Below are 20,431 nucleotides of genomic sequence, written 5' to 3'. Positions count from 1 at the left end.
GCAAACATGATTCTGGGATGCATTAACAGAATTACTGTGAGCAAGGCACAAGAAGTCATTCTTCCACTCTACTCTGCACTGATTAGGCCTCATTTGGAGTATTGTGTCCAGATCTGGGTACAGCATTTCAAGAAAGTTGTGGGGAAATTGGAAATAGTCCAGAGAAAAGCAACAAAAATGATTAAAGGTCTAGAGAACATGAGCTGTGAGGGAAGTCTGAAAGAATTGGTCTTGTTTAGTTTAGAAAAAAGAAGATTGAGAGGGGACATGGTAGCCGTTTTCAAGAATCTAAAAGGGTGTCACAAGGAGGAGGGAAAAAATTGTTCTTGGCCTTTTTCTGATAGGACAAGAAGCAATGAGCTTAAATTGCAGCAAGGGAGGTTTAGGTTGGACATTAGGAAAAACTTCCTACCTGTTAGGGTGGTTAAACACTGGAATAAATTGCCTAGGGAGGTTGTGGAATCTTCCATCACTGGAGATATTTGAGAGCAGGTTAGATAGATATCTGTGAGTGATGATCTAGATGTTGCTTGGTCCTGCTGTGAGGGCAGGGGACTGGACTTGATCTCTCTAAGTCCCTTCCATTTCTAGTGTTCTACGATTCTGTATGTAAGCAGATGCAGTTATTTGATAGATCCAGTTGAACTCAGTGAGATTGGTCAGGTGTCAACCAGTATGTACGTTTTTTGTTGTATTCTCAGGTGCATATTTGCATGGTTGTCACAACTCCAGTTAAATCACTAATTATTCGAGACATAATATTAGCACAGAGGTGGGCAAGATGCAGCCATTGGTCTGGATCTGGCCCACTAAGCCACTGTATTTGGCTTGTGGCTGCCCACCAACACCTAGCATAGAGAAGCTACAGTCTCTTTAAAGGCTGGCAGCTTTCTGCTCTGGACACTAACGAGGGAGGGAGGAGGCTGGAGAAATTTTGACGAGGGCAAGGGCAGGGTGTGAAGACACCTCCCTCCTTCCCCTGGGCCCCACCCATAGTAGAGCCACCTGGAGTAGCCTGTAATTGCAGCAGACAGGCAGAGAGCCTGCCTCAGGGTCCTGCAGGGCTTCTGACTGGCAGCCACCTAGGTAAGTGTCTCCCAGAGAGATCCTGTCTCTGGCACTTCACCCCCTCTCTGCCCCCAACTATCTGACCCAGGTCACCATCCCATTGTGCCCCAGGTCACCACCCAAACTCTCTGCACCCCCTCTTTCCACCTCCTCCAGATCACAGCCCTTTCCCAGACCCTGCATCCTCTCCTACACCCCTCCCCCAGGCCAGAATCCTTTCCTGCATCCATACCCCTTTTCAAACCAAGCACCCCATTCCTCTGCCCCAGATCATAGCCGCTTCCTTCACCCAAACTCCCTCCTGCATCCCAGTCCTCTACTCTAAGCTCCCTTCTGCACCCAACCTCCATCCCAGAACCTGCAACCCTGGATCACTTACCAAAATCTTGGGGTGCCCCCCCAATTAAAAATTATTGCCCATCTCTGGTTTAGCAGGTAATTTTCAAAGGCAGAAATGGAGGCTAGGTGTCGAATTCCCATTGAAGGCAGTGACTGTAATTGTTAGCTAGGTGCCTCGCTGCCACTTGTACCTTTGAAAGTCCCCTCTCCCCTTGGTATACAGACTTGAAAGAACAGCATCTATTTTTAATTTTAAACCTGTGCTTAAAATTTTTGAAGAACCTATCATTCAGACTTTTTAGTAGACAGTGAGTCAGAATACTAATAACTCATTAGAATCATAGAATTAGAATCATAGAATCCTAGCACTGGAAGAGACCTCAGGAGGTCATCGAGTCCAACTCCTTGCCCAAAGCAGGACCAACTACAATTAATCATCCCAGCCAGGACTTTGTCAAGCTGGGACTTAAAAACCTCTAGGGATGGAGCTTCCACCACCTCTCTAGGTAACCCATTCCAGTGCTTCACCACCCTCCTAGGGAAATAGTTTTTCCTAGTATCCAACCTAGACCTCCCTTACTGTAATTTGAGACCATTGCTCCTTGTTCTGCCATCCATCACTACTGTGAACAGCCTCTTTCCATCATCTTGGAACCTCCCTTCAAGGAATTTGAAGACTGCTATCAAATACCCCCTCACTCTTCTCTTCTGCAGACTAAATAAACCCAAATCCCTCAGCCTCTCTTCATAGGTCATGGGCTCCAACCTCCTAATCATTTGGGCTGCCCTCTGCCTTTCCAATGTGTCCACATCCTTTTTATACTAAGGCATCCAGAACTGGATGCAATATTCCAGATGTGGCCAGTGCTGAATAAAGGGAAATAATAACTTTCCTAGATCTGCTGGCAGTGCTCCTCCTAATGCAACTTAATATGCCATTAGCCTTCTTGGCTACAAGGGCACACTGTTGACTCATATCCAGCTTCTCATCCACTGTAATCCCCAGGTCCTTTTCCGCTGAACTGCTACTTAGCCAGTTGGTCCCCAGCCTGTAACAAGGTTTGCATTCTGTTTTAAAAGGGCAGTTTTCTGAAACCTCAACAACAGGTGCACCTGAAGAGAATGTGATATAGCCTGGCAAGAAATTGCAGTGTTTGGTTGGATAGGAAAACAATTATTCCAATCTGCTGAGGATGATAAAAGGAGTTTTAAGTAGCCTTTGTAACACATGTTTTCAAATTTTCTTGCATTTACCCATTATGGCATCTTAGAATCCTTTATAGTTCTCAACCCTGATGAAAATGTACAGAATTTCAGCAATATCCATGTTATAGTATTATGCTGAGGATATCAAAAGTGGACCAAGCAGGTAACAGTTTGCCAGTGCAATTGTTGTTGACAATGAGAGATCCCCAGTCATCACTTCAGATACTTATTTGCCAGTGTGGCCAAGAAGGAAGTGGATTTCCTGCATGTACTTTGAGGAGGAATTTATCATTTTGACAGGATTTTTGCAATTGAGATACTCGATCTAAAAGGCTGCAGGAATATTTTGAAGTTCTTCTCGGTTTACTTTGTTGTAAAATAATTTTATGAGATGTTTTAGTCTTTGAGCCTATAGATTCAGGTTGCACTGAAAAAGAGGAATATGAATTTATGATCATGTGTATATATATAATCTATGACAAAAATGGTCAGTGAGCCAGGGGTGAGGGGCTCAGTTAAGGATATATTCATATGTAATTGCAGAAAAAATGTTTAGTTTACCTGCAACCAGGAGGAAAAGTCTCCTTGAGTTCCAGAACAATGTATTTATTTATTTGTGAGAGAAATGGATCACAATTGTATCGAAAAAAGTGCTGGCAGCCAGGGGGTCATGTTTATAACAGCATAATATTATGGCCAATTTATCATTTGAGTTCTAGGTTCTAAAGTTTAGGCCTATTGTTAAGAAAGGTGCCTTTTACTGCAATAAGCTTACTCTCACCATCAAAACACACACAACTATTGTAATTTGTTTTCACAGATTTCCTCATACTGCTGCAAGATTGCCTTAGTTAGAAGGGATTTCAAATTAAAGTAACATGTTCATTGAAATTAGGTAATTCTCTTTCTTCTTCCCCAAAAAGCTTAGGCATGGTTAGCGTCTTTCTGTTAGTGACTCCAGCCCAGTAAGAACCTGCTCACCGTTTCCCTTCACAACAGCTAGTATTAAATATAGAATGAAAAACAAAACCCTGCTGTCAAAATAAAAGACATTGTTTTAATAGTAAATACTGTAAATAGGGTAAAAAGCAAACAGAAATGAGAATAGTAATAGTACCATGAATACAATGTTTATGGGTGATCCCTAAGTAAGGTTTATAAAGACCTATCATTGATCTTTCAATGAAAGATGGTAGAAGGTGGATTTCTGCCTGAGGCTAGCTCTTCAAACTGTTTAGAGAGTATACTTCCAGCAAAATGTGGACATATGTACGTTAAGCACATTGAGCATTGTGTCTTTGTTCCGAGATGTGCACTGGCCACAAGGTTATTTACAGGAGAAGTGTGTGGTATGGATTCCGATCTATAAAGCTTTAAATAGTTTGAGTTCTATCTGCCTGAGACTGTGACTCTACCCAGGTGATAATCACCCAAATTGCTCAAACTAAAAGCTCCCTCTATCCTCCCATTTTAACAGAATAAAGGCTGATGATGGGACATTTTTCATGAGGTTGTCTTTGGCATCATCTACAGAACATGCACTGCTAAAAATCAGAATTTCTATTCTATGTTCTTGGTATTTGAGCTGTAGTTCAGATGCATCATGGCCTCATTTTCCTCTATGATCTGGGTTCTGATCACAACTATATCACTTGTGATTCACTAGAGAGCTCAACCACAAGTAAGATCCCAGTGCATCAAAGGAGATGTAGTCCAGACATTAAATATTGTAATTTGGTTCCACAAACCAGTGTTCTAATTTGCTTTGACTCAACCTAGAATGAAATATTTAATGTATAATTTCCCAATAGAAAATTAAAGAATTAAAAAAATATAGCTTGTGTGGGAACAGCATTTTCTGTTGAAAAAAACAATTTTTAATGAAAAATCTTAACCAACATTGCAACACACACATATCTTGACAACAAGCGTTTACGTTTAGTGACCCTAATGACATGCTTCTGCAAAGTTCACCTGTTTAATTTGGTGAAAAGAAGGCTTAATGGCATTGGAGTCTCCGGCTTGAGAGAATTGCTAGGAGGTCCATTTATTTGTGGCTGATTTAACATGTTTTGCTTAAAGTAATTTTGCATGTTCCATGGAGAGTAATCTTGTAGTTGAAATTGAAATAATAGTGAAGGATGATAGCTTAACAAAGGATAGGGTAATAAAAAGGCAGCAACCCACTAATGTTAATCCCTGATGGGCTGTCACCACTCTATCTACCTTTGCCTCCGCAGGTATCAGCGATCACAGCTCTCTTTGGCCAACTATTGTGGTTCCTGGCCAATGAGAGCAGCGGGAAGCAGTGTCCCAGTCCACGTTACTTCCCGCCATTCCCATTAGCCAGAAATGGCGATCCACGGCCAATGAGAGCTGCAGTCACTAATCCCTGTAGAGGGGAAGGTAAATATGGTGGTGAAGCCCCTCCAGGGACTAATCCTGACAGACTGTATCTAGCTCATGGGCCGGTATTTGCTCACCCCTGACTTAAGGTAAATCTAAATTGTGCACAGAATGCCTCCATCCACAGAGGAGGACAACAGTATAATTTTCAAGATACAACAGCCAGAGGCATCATGGAACTATAGACTAGCTTGTGGCAGTGTATTGGGTGAGGGAACTGTGTCATATGGGAGAGCAGTAGAAGTACTAATTGGAAAACCTATGCTAAAAAGGGAATTTGTCTTCAATTTTTCATTCTGACAACAAGAGCATGTACCTGAAGTTGGTTTGCTGCCTGTGACTGTGGAATGCAGAGACGCTGCGTGTTCTTTCCGAGGCTGGCATCTCTGGGCTGGTCCACATTGTTAGGTGCTCTTCACAGCTACATTTCAATTTAATTTCTGATAATTCTGTTCTTCAATCCTGGATTTTTGGAAAGGGACTCAGTAATTTGTATGTAGATCTTTGCTTTTTATGCTGTTTGCAAATCTTGGATATACTCAGTGGTATAGTGTTTTCCTGGTTAAAGTGGTTGTGTGTGAGCCTTTGGGATTGCAATTAGTTGGGTCACTTTGCAAGGAAAAAGGGGCTCAAGGCCTGTGAGGCAGAGGTAATGTTTACATCCCAGGGGCTGGAAACCAGGGGAAGGTATTGTTAAGAGAGTTCACCTAGAGACCTGGGAATAGACTTTGATTTTCAAACAAGTTAGGTCCATTATTCAATTTGATTTGATTGGTAGCTTTTCTTTATAAGTGGGGTGGAAATATATAGAGAGGGAAAGCCAAAAGTCCTGTCAAACTTGATTGTGCATCCCCAAGTAAACAGCCAGTGTCCTGAACTCAAAAAACTCCCAGGGATTTGGGAGCAGTAGGCAAGGACACCCGGAAATGCTTTTGCTGTTCTCATTGCATGCAGTCACATTACTTCTTGGCTGCCAAAATATGGCATGTGATTCTGCAAGTTTATATCAGCTTCAGGTAACTAGAAACCCTTAAAAAAGAAAGCTGGAAGTGACAACTCTGAACCCTGCTATATAGTGCTTGTGCTATCTCCTTATTAGACAAAAGGATGTGTCATTATTTCCTGATCATGTAGAAGAAAATGTAAATGGGTCCCTGTTGATTTGTCTAAACCTCACAGGACAAAACAGTGTTATGAGATTTAACTGATTAAGTCAGATGAAAATAGTTCTGCTGATGGGGGGAGGGGAAGGAAGAGGGCAACTTCCCCAAGGCCTGGTCCAGGGCTCCCGCGCTGCCACTGTGGCAGCAGTAGCAGCTGGAGTCTCAGACCCTCTAAATCACTGCCAGAGCCACACACTGTGCGTTCTAGGTAGTGCTGAGGGCTGCCTGGAGTAAGTGCAGCACACTTGGAGCAGCGCTGACCACTGCCTAGCCCCAGCCCCAGCCCTGCCCCGCCCCTTCCAGGGTGTAGAGTCCTCTCTCTGTCCCTTCCCCTTGCCCACTCTGCCCCACTGGATGGAAATGTCTTTGTCACATCCAGTCGTGAGACAAACAACTCTGTGGCAAAATCTGACAAGCAGTTTCTGAGTAGTGAGTGGGGGAGGGGGGGGGCATTACATCTCTGCTCTATAGGCTAATAAGGAGTTTGTTTATCATCTCAGCATTGGCTAGGCTAACTTCATCCAAACTGGATGCCTTTTTGTATCTTATCGTATTGAGGTTTCAGCATAAAAGTTTACTTCCCTGACTTTTGAGGTTTTCAGTATGTTAAAGAGTGGCCTTTGAAAAGACATGTGTCACCATATCGGTATTATATCATTGGATCATGTCAACATTTCCCTTTCCCCCTCCTCTTCTATTCTATTCCCTCTGCCCAAACATTTACAACGAAGGGGGAAGGGGTAAAATTAAACATTAAAAAAATGCAGTGCTTTTAGTCTGGCTTGAATTAATCCAAGAGGCTGAGCCTGATTTTGCAAATTGTATATCCCAGAAATCTGGTATCCCCAAGAAGCATTGTAAACAGCTAATGGTAATTGTCATCCACTTGTCGACTGTGCCAAACAGGCATCTCATTAAACTGTGATAAAAAGGGCTCCCATACTACTAAGTACATCCTCATACTTTTGGTAGCCCTGATAAAATGCTTCTCTGTTTTTTTACCCCAGCTACTGGCAGTTGTTGCTAACCACAAAGAATATGAATTGTCTTCTGTACCAATCTGCATTGCACAGCTCAAGTGCTCTTCTAAATTAAATTGCTTTACTGCTCCTTTTTGTGTAGCTGTTTTCAAAAAAAGTTTAGTGTATGAAGCAGAATAAATTGTAAAAGGAACTCATTTTTGATAGCCCCTAATTAGACAATGGCATCTTCGTTTGCTTTATTAGGAATGCTTAAGATAACTCAATATGTAATGTTCAACATTCCATTCCTGGAAAAGCAAAGTAAGCTAGTGAAGAATAGATTCTGCTATTTACCATCACAAAGTGCAATACCAACTGCAAATTGACTCAAAAGACACTGAAATACAATCCATGGGTGTGTGTGTGGTTTTTTGTTTGTTTGTTTTGTTTTTGTTTTTTTTGGTAGGAAAGCTGGTATTAATGTGAATTTTTCTGAAACAGGAATCCTATCAATACAAGTACTAATACAAGTAACATTTTCTTGCTACCTGTGCTGGCAAAGAAAAGAAAGTAAACTTAGGGTGTGTCTAGACCAGTGTTTCTCAAACTGTGCTCCATGGAGCTCCTGGGCTCCGTGAGACATGTCCAGGGGCTCCGCAAGGTTGACAAACTGGAAACATCGATAGGTACAACACATACAATCAGAGAACTGCTGGGGCTCCGCATAAATTTTTACGTATGTGAAGGGCTCCAGAGCCCAAAAAGTTTGAGAACTGCTGGTCTAGACTACAGGGTTTTTCCGAAAAAAAGTGGCCTTTTATCAAAAAAACTTCCCCTGTGTCTAGACTGCTGCCACGTTCTTCTGAAAGTAAATCGAAAGAATGCGGCAGTTTTTTTGACCACGGAAAACCTTGTTTTTATGAGAAAGAATGCCTTTTTTCGAAAGGCGCTATGTAATACAAACTGTGCTTTTTCGAAAGAGAGCATCCAGACTGCTTGGGTGCTCTCTTTCGAAAAAGCGGCTTGTTTTTTTGAAAGTACTGGTTGTAGTCTAGATGCTCTTTTTCGAAAGAGGCTTGCAGTCTTGATGTAGCCTTACTGGCATATATTATTTTGCTCTTGTTTATGCCTTAGAGTGCTTTCTTCTGAACAGGAGTGCTACTGTAAACAGCAGAGCTTAAAAGGCAGTGTTTAGGTATGAGGTAAGGTTGAGTTTCCACTTGGTTTCGAAGGTGTCATATCTTGCAAGATTGTTCCAAGATGACAGAAGTGTCACACAGTCATCCATCCCCTCAAGATTTTGTCAGTAGCCAGACTACTGCTTCCAGAACCAGAAGGTTGAGTTCAGTTCTGGAGAGTCACATGCACACCTGAAATGCAAAGGGGTTTGTAGTAGAGATTCTAGTTTTGGTACATTCTATAGATTCAAATTCAAAGGAAAGCTGCAGCTCAATTAAATCAATAGGATTTCATTAACTTAAATACCGTTGGCTGTCATTTAGCCACTTTGGGTTGGCCCAGAATGGGTTTTGTGACTTAACCTCATTCTGCTGTAAAATTCTTCCATTACTTGCAGGAATGGCGCTTTTTTTTTTTTTAACAAATACTGTAGCTTTGCCTGGGCTCTGCACTTGCATTTGAATTGACAGCTGACTGATTTCTGTAGGTGAAAGTTCTAGATCTCTCTGTTGTGGCAGGTGATGGTGTTGCATTGGGTTTTTTGCCATTCTGGGAAGCCATTGCTTTGAAAAATACAGCATAGTAGTTAGCAGGCATATGTTTGGAAAAGTCTTAAGATTTTAATATTAATACTTGCATTAATCTTTGCAAAAATGGGGCATACTGGTAACATTCTTAATGGAACTCTTAATCTATTTAACTCGCATCTTTATATAGCACATCTGCTTAGAAATGTTTATGAAAATGCTTACATTTCTACTTAGGCCAAAAGGGGGCCCAATTCTAAGTTACTCTAAGGTCCTTTACAACAATCCAGAAATGCGAAGGGCTTTACAGAAAGTGCAAATATGCACTCGAGAATATCTCCTGTGCAGAAGGTCTCGGAACCCAGGGTATAGCTGGTGTTATGGTTCTCTTCATTAGCCCTTTTTCCTAGTCGCCAACATGGAGGAGATGTCCATGCACTGTGGCTATTTTCTGTTTTCCAAAAACCATAGGGAGCGATAAGGAGAGGGTAAGTTACAGGAGTAATTTGCACGATGGGCTGAGCAGGCCCCCATCAGTCCCAGAATATAGAGAGTACACAGCTTAAGTAAAACAGAGTGAGATTTGGCACTGGGATAGCTGACATTCAGTTTAGCTTTTTCTATTTATATAGTTTTCTGTTTTATTTGTTTGTTTGTTTGTTTATTACCACTGTTGTGCCTTGGAGTCCTAGTCATGGTTCAGGATCTCATCGTGCATGGTTCTGTACAAACACCAAATAATTTTATACTTTTAATACACCTTTCCACCTAAGGATTGAGACACACTTCAGAATATAAGCCTTGCAATGTTGCTGTGCTTTTGGAGGGTATAGTCATTCCCTTCTACAAAAGAAAAACAAGCACACACAAAAATAAAGGACTTGGCAGAAGTCTATGGTAGAGTTGGCCATACAATTCTGGTCTCCTGTTCCTCAACCAAAAGATCTTCTCTATAGCTATTTCATGCCACAGATAAAAACAATGACTCTTTTTGTAAGAGCAGGATTTTTTGCCATGTATCCTAACTCTGAGTCCCAATACTTTTGTTGAGTATGCTATGCACTAGATGACATCTTGGCTACTGTTCCTGTGCCTTGCCCATATTCTGGTATGTATATGTAATGAGCTCTTGCAGTCTTTAGTTAAAATTCCAGCTAATATCAACAAATGTTCCCTAAATAGAGACTGCAAGATTTGGCCCATGTTTAGTAAAGCAGTTTCGGATCCCTTTGTGCTATATTTAAATAAAAAATATATTAAAGTTTGAAACTCTCTAGTCTGGTCTAACAACATCAATGGTCCGGCATGATTTTAGTTAGCCAAATGTTCATTTCTCATGGGTATGACCAAGTTTCCCACGGTCCCATAAAGTTTGTTTACAAGCACCAGTGCTAGCTGTCAGTGTTCTGTGCTGTTGTTTAACTCTAATTTACCCCATATGTTTTCTAAGAGTCTAGTAAGCCATGGAAGTGTTGTAGTGCTCTTAGACAATATTGACCTCCTGTGGTCTGGCAAATTCTCTGGTTCAGCATCAGTTCAAGTCCCCAGGTGCTGGACTAGAGAGGTTCAGCCTGTATTTCCATGTCATTAATAGGTTTGATGGTAAGTGAGTATATTTCTGTATCTTGTTATGTCAAGCTAAATTTTTCCTTTCCTCCCCCAGTCTGATACAAATGCGAGTTATCTACGAGCTGCTCGAGCTGGCAACCTAGAAAAGGCTCTTGACTACTTAAAAACTGGAGTGGACATCAACATTTGCAACCAGGTTGTAGAATATTTTAATTACATTTCCCCTCATTGTCATTTCTACTCTTGCCTAAGTATATATTATTACTTCATATAAGTTATAACTTGCATTTAATAATTTGAATCTTATTGTGTATTTGCATTTCTTATAAAACAAATCATATAAGAAGCTATATTTCATTTTTACTAGGATAACATTAAGATATTCAGTTTTATTTTACATTCTATTTGTGTAACACTGAGGTTTGTGCTAATGTGCCATAGCTAATGCTGCTAAGACTCTGTAGTCCAGTTGAAAACTTATTATTTCCTTTAATGAAGTAGTTAAAATGTTCATTTGAAAATAGCTTCTTTGGGAGATAATCAGAATGGAATGTAATTCTTTGGTCTCGTGATAGATTGTTTGCTGCACTGAACAACGTGTCAACCTTTCCCTTCCTCTTTTTTTTTTCCCAGAATGGGTTGAATGCTCTTCATCTTGCTTCCAAAGAAGGTCATGTAGAAGTTGTTTCAGAACTGATAAAGCGAGGTGCCAATGTGGATGCAGCAACAAAGGTCAGTAGTTCTTGTCTAGCTGTTGTACTGTTTGCCCAGACTCCATGTAAGCAAAGTGTCAGCCAATTGATTGAGGTCTTTGCTATAAACATTTAAGTAATTAAATATTTTCCCCTGATGGTGTGACTCTCAAGAATTGTTCAACACGCTGTTTAGAATAAACATTGAACATTATTAGTCAGGGTGTTAAATCACAACAGTTATAGAATATTGTCTGTCTTTGTTTTGTAGAGATCTTTTAAAATATATTTGACCCTAGAAATATTGTGTGAAGAGTGTATTACTACCTGAAAACATATTTTAGAATGGGTTCTGGGGTCAATGTGCGTAATCAGATTTTCAGTTGTGAATTCTTTTAAACAGTTTTCACATTTCATCCCTCTCTAATTTCAGAAAGGAAACACAGCATTGCACATAGCGTCTCTGGCTGGGCAGACAGAAGTTGTTACGGTGTTGGTTACAAATAAGGCCAATGTCAATGCACAGTCTCAGGTAAAGCAATATCTCTGAATGTCACTGAACAAAAAAAGCGTTCATTATGTCAGTCTCTTTCTCATTTTTAAAACTGTAACTTTATTGGTATCTGTAAGACAATTGTTGGAATTCGTGATGGTTCTGGAGAAGTGGGAGATTGATAGACCAAGATAGGAATGAACAAAATCATTCTGGTAAAATAAGACCAGTTTTTCCTTTAATTGAGGGACAGGGTAACTTTTTTGAGTCAGGGGCTCCTGACTCACAGAAAAATCAGTCAGAGGCCACACAAAAGTGAGAAGCAAAAAAAAAAAAAAAAACCCCATCTCTGACTGAGAAGCAGAAAGACACTCCCCACATTCCCCTGGCACACCAGACCTAGGGAGGCCCAGGCTAGTAGATTTTGTGGGTCCCCTTACACTCTCAGGTGATGCCAAAAGTGAGGAACTCATTGTGTGAGAGGGGGCTGCCGAGCTGTGAGGTCTGGGCAGGAGAGAAAGGTGCAGAAGTGGGTTGGAGATTGATGGGTCTGGGAGGGTGCAGGAGTAGGGTGGAGATGCGGGGTCTGGGCAGGATGGGGGAGGGGCACAGGGTTGAGTGAAGAAGGAAAGCCCCGAGCCTTGGGGGCCAGATCCAGGCAAGCTGGGGGCTGGATGCTGCCCCCGAGCCATAGGTTCCCCACACAGGCTTTAATCCCCCTAGTTATTGTCTTTTATGGCAGGCGAATGCCTGAATGAACATATCATCTCCTTCGCCCAAGGCTCTTCTTACCGGTAGCAAGCCCAGCACATGGAGGATGAGGAAAATGATTAATGTGCTTTCCAATTTCTGTCTTTCGAAAAAGGCTGTTTGGGGAGCAGAAGGGTGTCTCCTCAGTTCTTTAATGGCTTTATTTAGCCTTTTCAGTGTTCAGCGTGGGGTAAAACCTATTTTGAAGTTAAATTACAGTACTTTTCTGTAACAAACTGTATGCATTGTGTGCAGATAATCAATGAGAAAATTGTGACTGTGAAGTCCAGTGTTGTTTATACTGTGCTTAAAAGTATCATGTTATATGGAGCACGTCACCCTTCATCTTACAATCTCCCCTCTGGTAGTATCCTACTAACTGCATGTTACCTGTCCAGAACAGATAATGAAAAAGCAGAGCTGGTAAAGAACTCCTGGTTCAAAGGAAAGATCCTATCAAAGTAATCCACTGTTATAGCCTGAAGGGGTTAACTCATTTTTCCTTTGTAATTTTTATAAGGAAGTGCTTTTGGAATATGAAGAAATAAAACACTTCTTTGAATTAATGTGCAAGTCAGCTATAGAAAATTGAGAGAAAACAAAAAGACTATTAAAGGGATAATTTAATGTAATTTTTTAAGAAACAGATTTCTTTATTTTTAGCAAATTAAAATAATTTTAATAATTTGATTTACTTCTCTCCATTAGTGCTGCTCATTTACCACACGCAATTTCACTCAGCTAGTTAAAAAAAAAAGGTTTTATTCTTTGGTTCTTGTGTATTAGCCAAATGCTGCAATGTTTGATTTCCAAACAATGTCGGAGAATATTTAAATCCAAATGGAACAAAAATGTTTCCATAGACTCCTAGGGCTGGAAGAGACCTCAGTAGTCTTTGAGTCCAGACCCCTGCCAACCCGAACTAACCCATCCCAGCCAGGGCTTTGTCAAGCCGGGACTTAAAAACCTCTAGGGATGGAGATTGCACCACCTCCCTAGGGAATCCATTCCAGTCCATCAACACTCTCCTGCGGAAATAGTTTTTCCTATTATCCAACCTAAATCTCCCCCACTTTAACTTGAGACCATTGCTGCTTGTTCTGCCATCCGTCACTACTGAGAAAAGTCTTTCTCCATCCTCTTTGGAAGCTCCCTTCGGGAAGTTGAAGGCTGCTATCAAATCCCCCCTCTCTCTTCTCTTCTGCAAACGAAATAAGTCCAGATCCCTCAGCCTCTCCTCATAGGTCATGTACTCCAGCCCCCGAATCATTTTGGTTGTTCTATGTGTTTTAAGTAATTTTCTTTAAAAGAACTATTGGTTCATCTATTGAAGACAGAATGCTAGGCTAGGAAAGCACCATTCTTGGAGCCTTTCAGAACAGTGGGTTTAGTCCTGGAGACAATCTGAAAATGCAAACATCTATCAGAACCGCAAAGGGCCTTACCATAAAGGCTATAGAAGGTTGCTTTCTGCAGTGTCTTAGGTCAGTTGAGTTAGCTTAGCATTATTGAGAAGCTCTCTTTACTCTGAGTAATAGGAAAGCTTTCAGACCATTTCACCTGGTCATGCTGTGGCTTAGGCTTCCCCTAAGGTCTTTTCTAGATGAGGATATAAAGGTGTGATGTTAGCATGTGTGAGCTAAGGCATGCCAACAAACACATTTTAAATGATATAATGTAGACATATGTGCTACTCTGGTCAATTGTAATATGTCTTAGAGGCCTGGTTTTCACAAGCATGATAAATGCCACCATTTTTCTGTGGTACTCATGCTAGTGTTATTCTAAACTTCGAACACGTGTTAAAATTATGACTGCTTTGTCCACACACACCGGGATTTTACAACATGCGAGTTAACATTTACTGGATAATACATGGTAAAAAACAAGGCAAAGCAAAACTTGAGCCTTGTTGGCATAAAATGCACATTGATTGGGTGATGCTACTTTCTCTTACTGGACATCCCATTCAGTTCCCTCCGTTAAATTGGAGGTGCTTCCCCTGTAATTTGCTGGAGATGTCCTGCCTCCTGGATTTCATCACCTAGCACCTCAGCTGCCCTATGCGGTAAGCAGATGATGGAGAGGGAGACTGCTGGCATCTCCCCTAGGAAGGCGCTTTGGAATAATGAACATATTTAGTTCCTACACAAATACCCATGGATGAGGATGACCTGTGGGGACTCAGATCCTTTGTATGCAGGGTCCCAGTGGTCCCTAGAGCCCCATGTCATAGGCTCGTCTATAACTAAGGTTTGATGCTGGGTTTGAGCACTAGTTATAACACATTCCTTTTATGACCTAGGACCTGATTGTAACATTCTGCTGAATTTAGCATCCCAATTGAGCATTTAGAATATTCAAAGATGTGTTTTTCCTGATGCTGACCCTGCTTTTTGTTGGCTTAGCTTTTCCTCCTTTTTCCCTGAAGGCAACAGCTGTCCTTTGCTGACAGAGCCAGCTTTGGGCACACAGGAAAGGAAGGCCTCTGTGAACCAAATCTTTTTATATATTTTTTTTAAATAAACATTTACTGTGTCTGTCTTTACATTTGTTCACAGAGGTTTTTATTATCTATGAAAGAGTTAATGTTAAATTTAGGCTGTGGCCCTAGTGGCTGCTTCAGCATCTTAATGATTTAAAAAAAATATGGTTTCTCTGTGGCTTAATCTGACAGTTATGATCAATTGAGGTGAGCCTGAAGAGTTATTGTGCACCTTACAATGTGGATAGTATTTGGCTTTTTTAAACAATGAAAGGGTAAAATTGAATTAAAAAGAATAGGCCCCTTCTGTTTGTACTTTAAATTCATATTTAAAATATTCTAGCCCATCAGTGTCCTTGTGTTTCTTAAGGTTGTACTACATCAATAAACAGCTGTAATAATAAACTTACTGTTTGAAAGGAAAGGAGTGAAAATGGCACACTATCTATGTGTGCTTTTAATTTGACTACCAAATATCACTTGCCATAGTGAATTTTTTTCTGGGCTTTTTTGTATCTTTTTATTAAGCAGAATTAACTAATATTTCAGGGTGTGATTCAGGAAAGTACTGAAGCACCTATTAACTTCAAGTATTGACTCCAGTAGGATACAAACATCAGCTTATGTGCTGTCCTCAATAGTGATATTTTCCTGAATTGGACCAAAATATAAAAATAGCCAAATATTAATTATGGAGACTGCACTGGCCAAATGCATTCCCTTCTACATGGCTTGTCTTCATTCCTTAATTGCCTTCAGAGCTCAGAATTTTGCTGCCCACTTGCTTATGCAAACAAATGTCAACATTTCTTCCAATTCAGTGCTTTCCTGTATTTGTGAGATCAGGCTCAAAAATTCCTGAAATTGTTTTTTAGCCTTTTTGAGAGACTTGTCCTTTGCTTCCTCCCCTCTTCCCTCTTCTCTTCCTGCTTGTTGTGCCTTCATACAGCTTTGATAGTACTGATGTCTGTTTGCTAGAGTTCTTGTTAGGTGGGAGAGCCCTCCTGTACTCCCGACTTTACTGCCTCTCAACTATTTAAAAATGCCTGCTGAAACCCATCTTCCTGGGTTTGCTCTCATGTCTTAATTTTCCTTTTCCTTGGCTGTAATAATTTATTTTCACTTCATAACTGTGTTAGTTAACTCCTATTAACACTAGACAGAGGCTGAATCAGAATCCTGTTCAAATACAAAGTTTTGTTTTATTTTAGGCTACATGGTGGGAAATTTGAAAGGGTACTCAAAGTCTCCCTTTTTATTGACTTTGCAGTCCTGTTAATATTGTTGGCGCTTTGTGGTTGTGGTCCTCTCACATCTTTACTGCCATAGACATTTTGGCTTTTTGTTAAAGTTGCTTACTGAGGTATAATTTGCCCAGAGAAGAAAAGAAAAGATGATTCTTCAGATCCAATAGTCAGATGAAGAGCTAGAGCAAAATGATACAGATATGAGCCAGTAGCCTAATAACTTTTATTTATTTAATATATTCCTGTAATGTCAGTTAGGGATGTAAAAAATGCCCTACAATAGTTAACTGGTTAAACATTTTGTTTAATCAATTAACCACCATGGGCAGGGAGGCTGCTTTAGCCCGCTGTGCCACAGGTGGGGTCCAGCTGACCAGGTCTGTCACGGCTGTGGGCAGGGTCCTGCCAGCTGGACCTACCATGGCTGCAGGTGGGGGGCTACTTTGGCCCAATGTGCTATGGGTGGGGTCCAACTGGCCAGGCTATTAACCGGTTACCTTGTAAGCAGTCTGATAAGCTATGTGCTTACCAGGTAACTAGTTAACTTCTAGGGTATGTCTACACTGCCACCCTAGTTCGAACTAGAGTGGCTAATGTAGTCATTCAAACTTGCAAATGAAGCAAGGATTTAAATATCCCAGGCTTTATTTGCATGTTCCCGGGCGCTGCCATTTTTAAATGCCCCGTAGTTTGAACTACCTGCCTGCAGCGACAGGCGGCATGGGCTAGGTAGCTCAAATTACAGCTCCTAATTCGAACCACCATTACTCCTCCTGCAACGAGGTGTAATTCGAACTACCTAGCCCATGCCGCGTGTAGCCGCGGGCAGGTAGTTCGAACTACAGGACATTTAAAAATGGCGGCGCCTGGGAACATGCAAATAAAGCTTGGAATATTTAAATCCCGGGCTTCATTTGCAAGTTCGAATGACTACATTAGCCACCCTAGTTCAAACTAGGGTGGCAGTGTAGACATACCCTTACATCCCTAATGTATCACTTCTCTCCAGCACTGTTTTGAACAGGGTGGGCAATTATTTCTGATGGGGGGGGGGGGCCCACTCCAAGATTTTGGAAAGTGGTTGAGGGCTGCACTCTTCCACAATATAAATGGAGGATATGCGGGGCCTGGGATGGAGGTTGGGTGCAGAAGGGAGCTTGGAGAAAGGTATTGGGGTATACGATGATGTGTGGGGTCTGGGAGGGAGTTTGGGAAAAGGAGGCAGTTGTGACCTGGAACTTGGGCTTGGGGTGCAGGTTGTGACCTAGGGCAGGAGGAGATTATGATCTGTGGCAGAGAATTGGGGTGCTGGATCTAGGAGGGGGTATGGGCTCAGGAGGTGGGCAGAGGGTTTGGCTTATCATAGAATACTAGGACTGGAAGGGACCTCAAGAGGTCATCGAGTCCAGTCCCCTGGCCCCATGGCAGGACCAAATACTCTCTAGACCATCCCTGATAGACATTTATCTAACCTACTTTTAAATATCTCCAAAGATGGGGATTCCACAACCTCCCTGGGCAATTTATTCCAGTGTTTGACCACCCTGACAGTTAGGAACTTTTTCCTAATGTCCAACCTAAACCTCCCTTGCTGTAGTTTAAGCTCATTGCTTCTTCTTCTATCCTCAGAGGCCAAGATGAACAAGTTTTCTCCCTCCTCCTTATGACACCCTTTTACATACCCGAAAACGGCTATCGGCCTCAGTCTTCTCTTTTCAAACTAAACAAACCCAATTCTTTCAGCCTTCCTTCATTGGTCATGTTCTCTAGACCTTTAATCATTCTTGTTGTTCTTCTCTGGACCCACTCCAATTTCTCCACATCTTTCTTGAAATGCGGTGCCCAGAACTGGACACAGTACTCCAACTGAGGCCTAACCAGCGTAGAGTAGAGCGGAAGAATGACTTCTCATGTCTTGCTCACAACATACCTGTTAATGCATCTCAGAATCATGTTTGCTTTTTTTGCAACAGCATCACACTGCTGACTAATATTCAGCTTGTGGTCCACTATAACCCCTAGATCCCTTTTTGCCGTACTCCTTCCTAGACAGTCGCTTTCCAGTCTGTATGTGTGAAAAAGATTGTTCCTTCCTAATTGGAGCACTTTTCATTTGTCTTTTTTAAACTTCATCCTATTTACCTCAGACCATTTCTCCAATTTCTCCAGGTCATTTTGAATTATTACCCTATCCTCCAGAGCAGTCGCAACCCCTCCCAGCTTAGTATCATCTGCAAACTTAATAAGTGTATTTTCTATGCCAATATCGAAATTGTTGATGAAGATATTGAACAGAGCCAGTCCCAGAACAGACCCCTGCAGAACCGCACTTGTTATACCTTTTCAGCAGGATTGTGAACCATTAATAACTACTCTCTGAGTACGGTTATCCATCCAGTTATGCACCCACTTTATAGTAGCCCCATCTAAGTTGTATTTGCCTAGTTTATTGATAAGAATATCATGCGAGACCGTATCAAACGCCTTGCTAAAGTCTAGGTATACCACATCCACCGCTTCTCCTTTATCCACAAGATTCGTTATCCTATCAAAGACAGCTATCAGATTGGTTTGACATGATTTATTCTTTACAAATCCATACTGGCTGTTCCCTATCACCTTGCCACCTTCCAAGTGTTTACAGATGATTTCCTTAATTACTTGCTCCATTATCTTCCCTGGCATAGAAGTTAAACTAACTGGTCTGTAGTTTCCGGGGTTGTTCTTATTTCCCTTTTTATAAATGGGCACTATATTTGCCCTTTTCCAGTCTTCTAGAATCTCTGCTGTCTCCTATGATTTTCCAAAGATGATACCTAGAGGCTCAGATACCTCCTCTATGAGCTCCTTGAGTATTCTAGGATGCATTTCATCAGGCCCTGGTGACTTGCAGGCATCTAACTTTTCTAGGTGATTTTTAACTTGTTCTTTTTTTATTTTATCTTCTAAACCTCCCCCCTTCTCACTAGCATTCTCTATGTTAGGCATTCCTTCAGACTTCTCGGTTACCCCTCATTCCACGAGGAGTAACGGTAGTTCAGACTAGGAAGCCTAGTCCGAACTACCTAGTTCGTGCCGCGTGTAGCTGCGCGGCATGGGGTTCGAACGAGCAGAGATTTTAAAATGGCGGCGCCCAGTTTATGCATATGAAGCCCGGGAAATTCAAATCGCGGGCTTCATTTGCAAGTGCGGTATGCCTACATTACCCTCCTAGTTCGAACTAGGAGGGTAGTGTAGACATACCCGTAGCTAGTTTGAGCTCATTTTGTGCCTTTGCCTTTCTAATCTTGCCCCTGCATTCCTGTGTTGTTTGCCTATATTCATTGTTTGTAATTTGTCCTGATTTCCATTTTTTATATGACTCCTTTTTTATTTTTAGATCATGCATGATCTCGTGGTTAAGCCAAGGCGGGGTTTTTTTCATATTTTCTATCTTTCCAATGCAGCGGAATAGCTTGCTTTTGGGCCCTTAACAATGTCCCTTTGAAAAACTGCCAACTCCCCTCAGTTGTTTTTCCCCTCAGTCTTATATGAGATCGGGGGTAGAAATGTGGGCACAGATGACTGTAGTGGAGAGGGGTTGGGGTGCCAGAGGGAGGCTCTCTCTCTACCGATGTGATTCCTGACCAGCCACCCAGAACATTTCTCAGGCAGCTTCCCTGCCTGTCCCACCTCTGCACAGGCTTTAGGGGCCATGTGCATCTGTGAATAGGAGCGTGAGGGGAGAGGAGAGTGGTGCTTCCCACGCTGCCTGTACTTCAAACAGGCAGCTCCCTTTGGCCAGAAACTGCTAGGGGTGGGGCCAGCCTTTCCCCAGTCCCCCCCAGCTCTCAGCCAAGAAATGCAAACGGCCCAGCATCCACTTTTCTCAGCAGTGTGTAGGGGTGGGGCAAGCAAGGAGTCTGCTTGAGGCTCCCTGCTGTGTCCACGAGCCGGCTCCGTTGGCTTGGCGGGCCAGATGCAGCCTGCGTGCCCTGTTTTGCCCAGCCCTGCTTTTGATAATATATTTTCTTTTGCTGCTTCTGGCCGGCTTCTATTCCCAGTCTCCTAAGGATGTGGGGGCATTTGTACATTTAAAGCCTCTTGTTAGATGATCCTCTCCACTCTTGAGGGCCCTAATCTGGGAACCTGTTTGAGTCCGCTCTTTTGTCAGTAGAATGCATGATCCTTCCAGATCATTTCACATTCAAATGAAAACAGTTACAGTTATCTTGGTGAGGTGCTTCATGCCACTCGCAAGTCTGTGTAACCTGAGAGTAAATGGAACTCATACAATCCCTTTGAGGTCATTTTAAAGGACAGTGAAGTATTAGGGTTACACAATATTAGGGAGGACAGAAAGATT

At 41.8% G+C, this 20,431-nt stretch overlaps 1 protein-coding gene across 5 annotated transcripts in view; it reads left to right on the top strand.

The window, feature by feature from the left end:
- ANK3 (ankyrin 3) overlaps positions 1-20,431 on the top strand; it is a 350,441-nt gene that overhangs the window by 106,150 nt on the left and 223,860 nt on the right. For all 5 annotated transcript variants that reach the window (XM_075934865.1, XM_014573512.3, XM_014573510.3 and 2 more), the window contains exons 2-4: positions 10,514-10,615; positions 11,053-11,151; positions 11,545-11,643. In XM_075934865.1, the coding sequence (XP_075790980.1) occupies positions 10,514-10,615; positions 11,053-11,151; positions 11,545-11,643 (300 nt within the window). The remainder of the gene's footprint in view (positions 1-10,513; positions 10,616-11,052; positions 11,152-11,544; positions 11,644-20,431) is intronic.

This window comes from Pelodiscus sinensis, chromosome 8 (genome assembly GCF_049634645.1).
Source record: "Pelodiscus sinensis isolate JC-2024 chromosome 8, ASM4963464v1, whole genome shotgun sequence".
Lineage (NCBI taxonomy): Eukaryota > Metazoa > Chordata > Testudines > Trionychidae > Pelodiscus > Pelodiscus sinensis.
The sequence above is the reverse complement of the archived record's forward strand: the minus strand, read 5'-3'. Positions and strand labels throughout refer to the sequence as shown.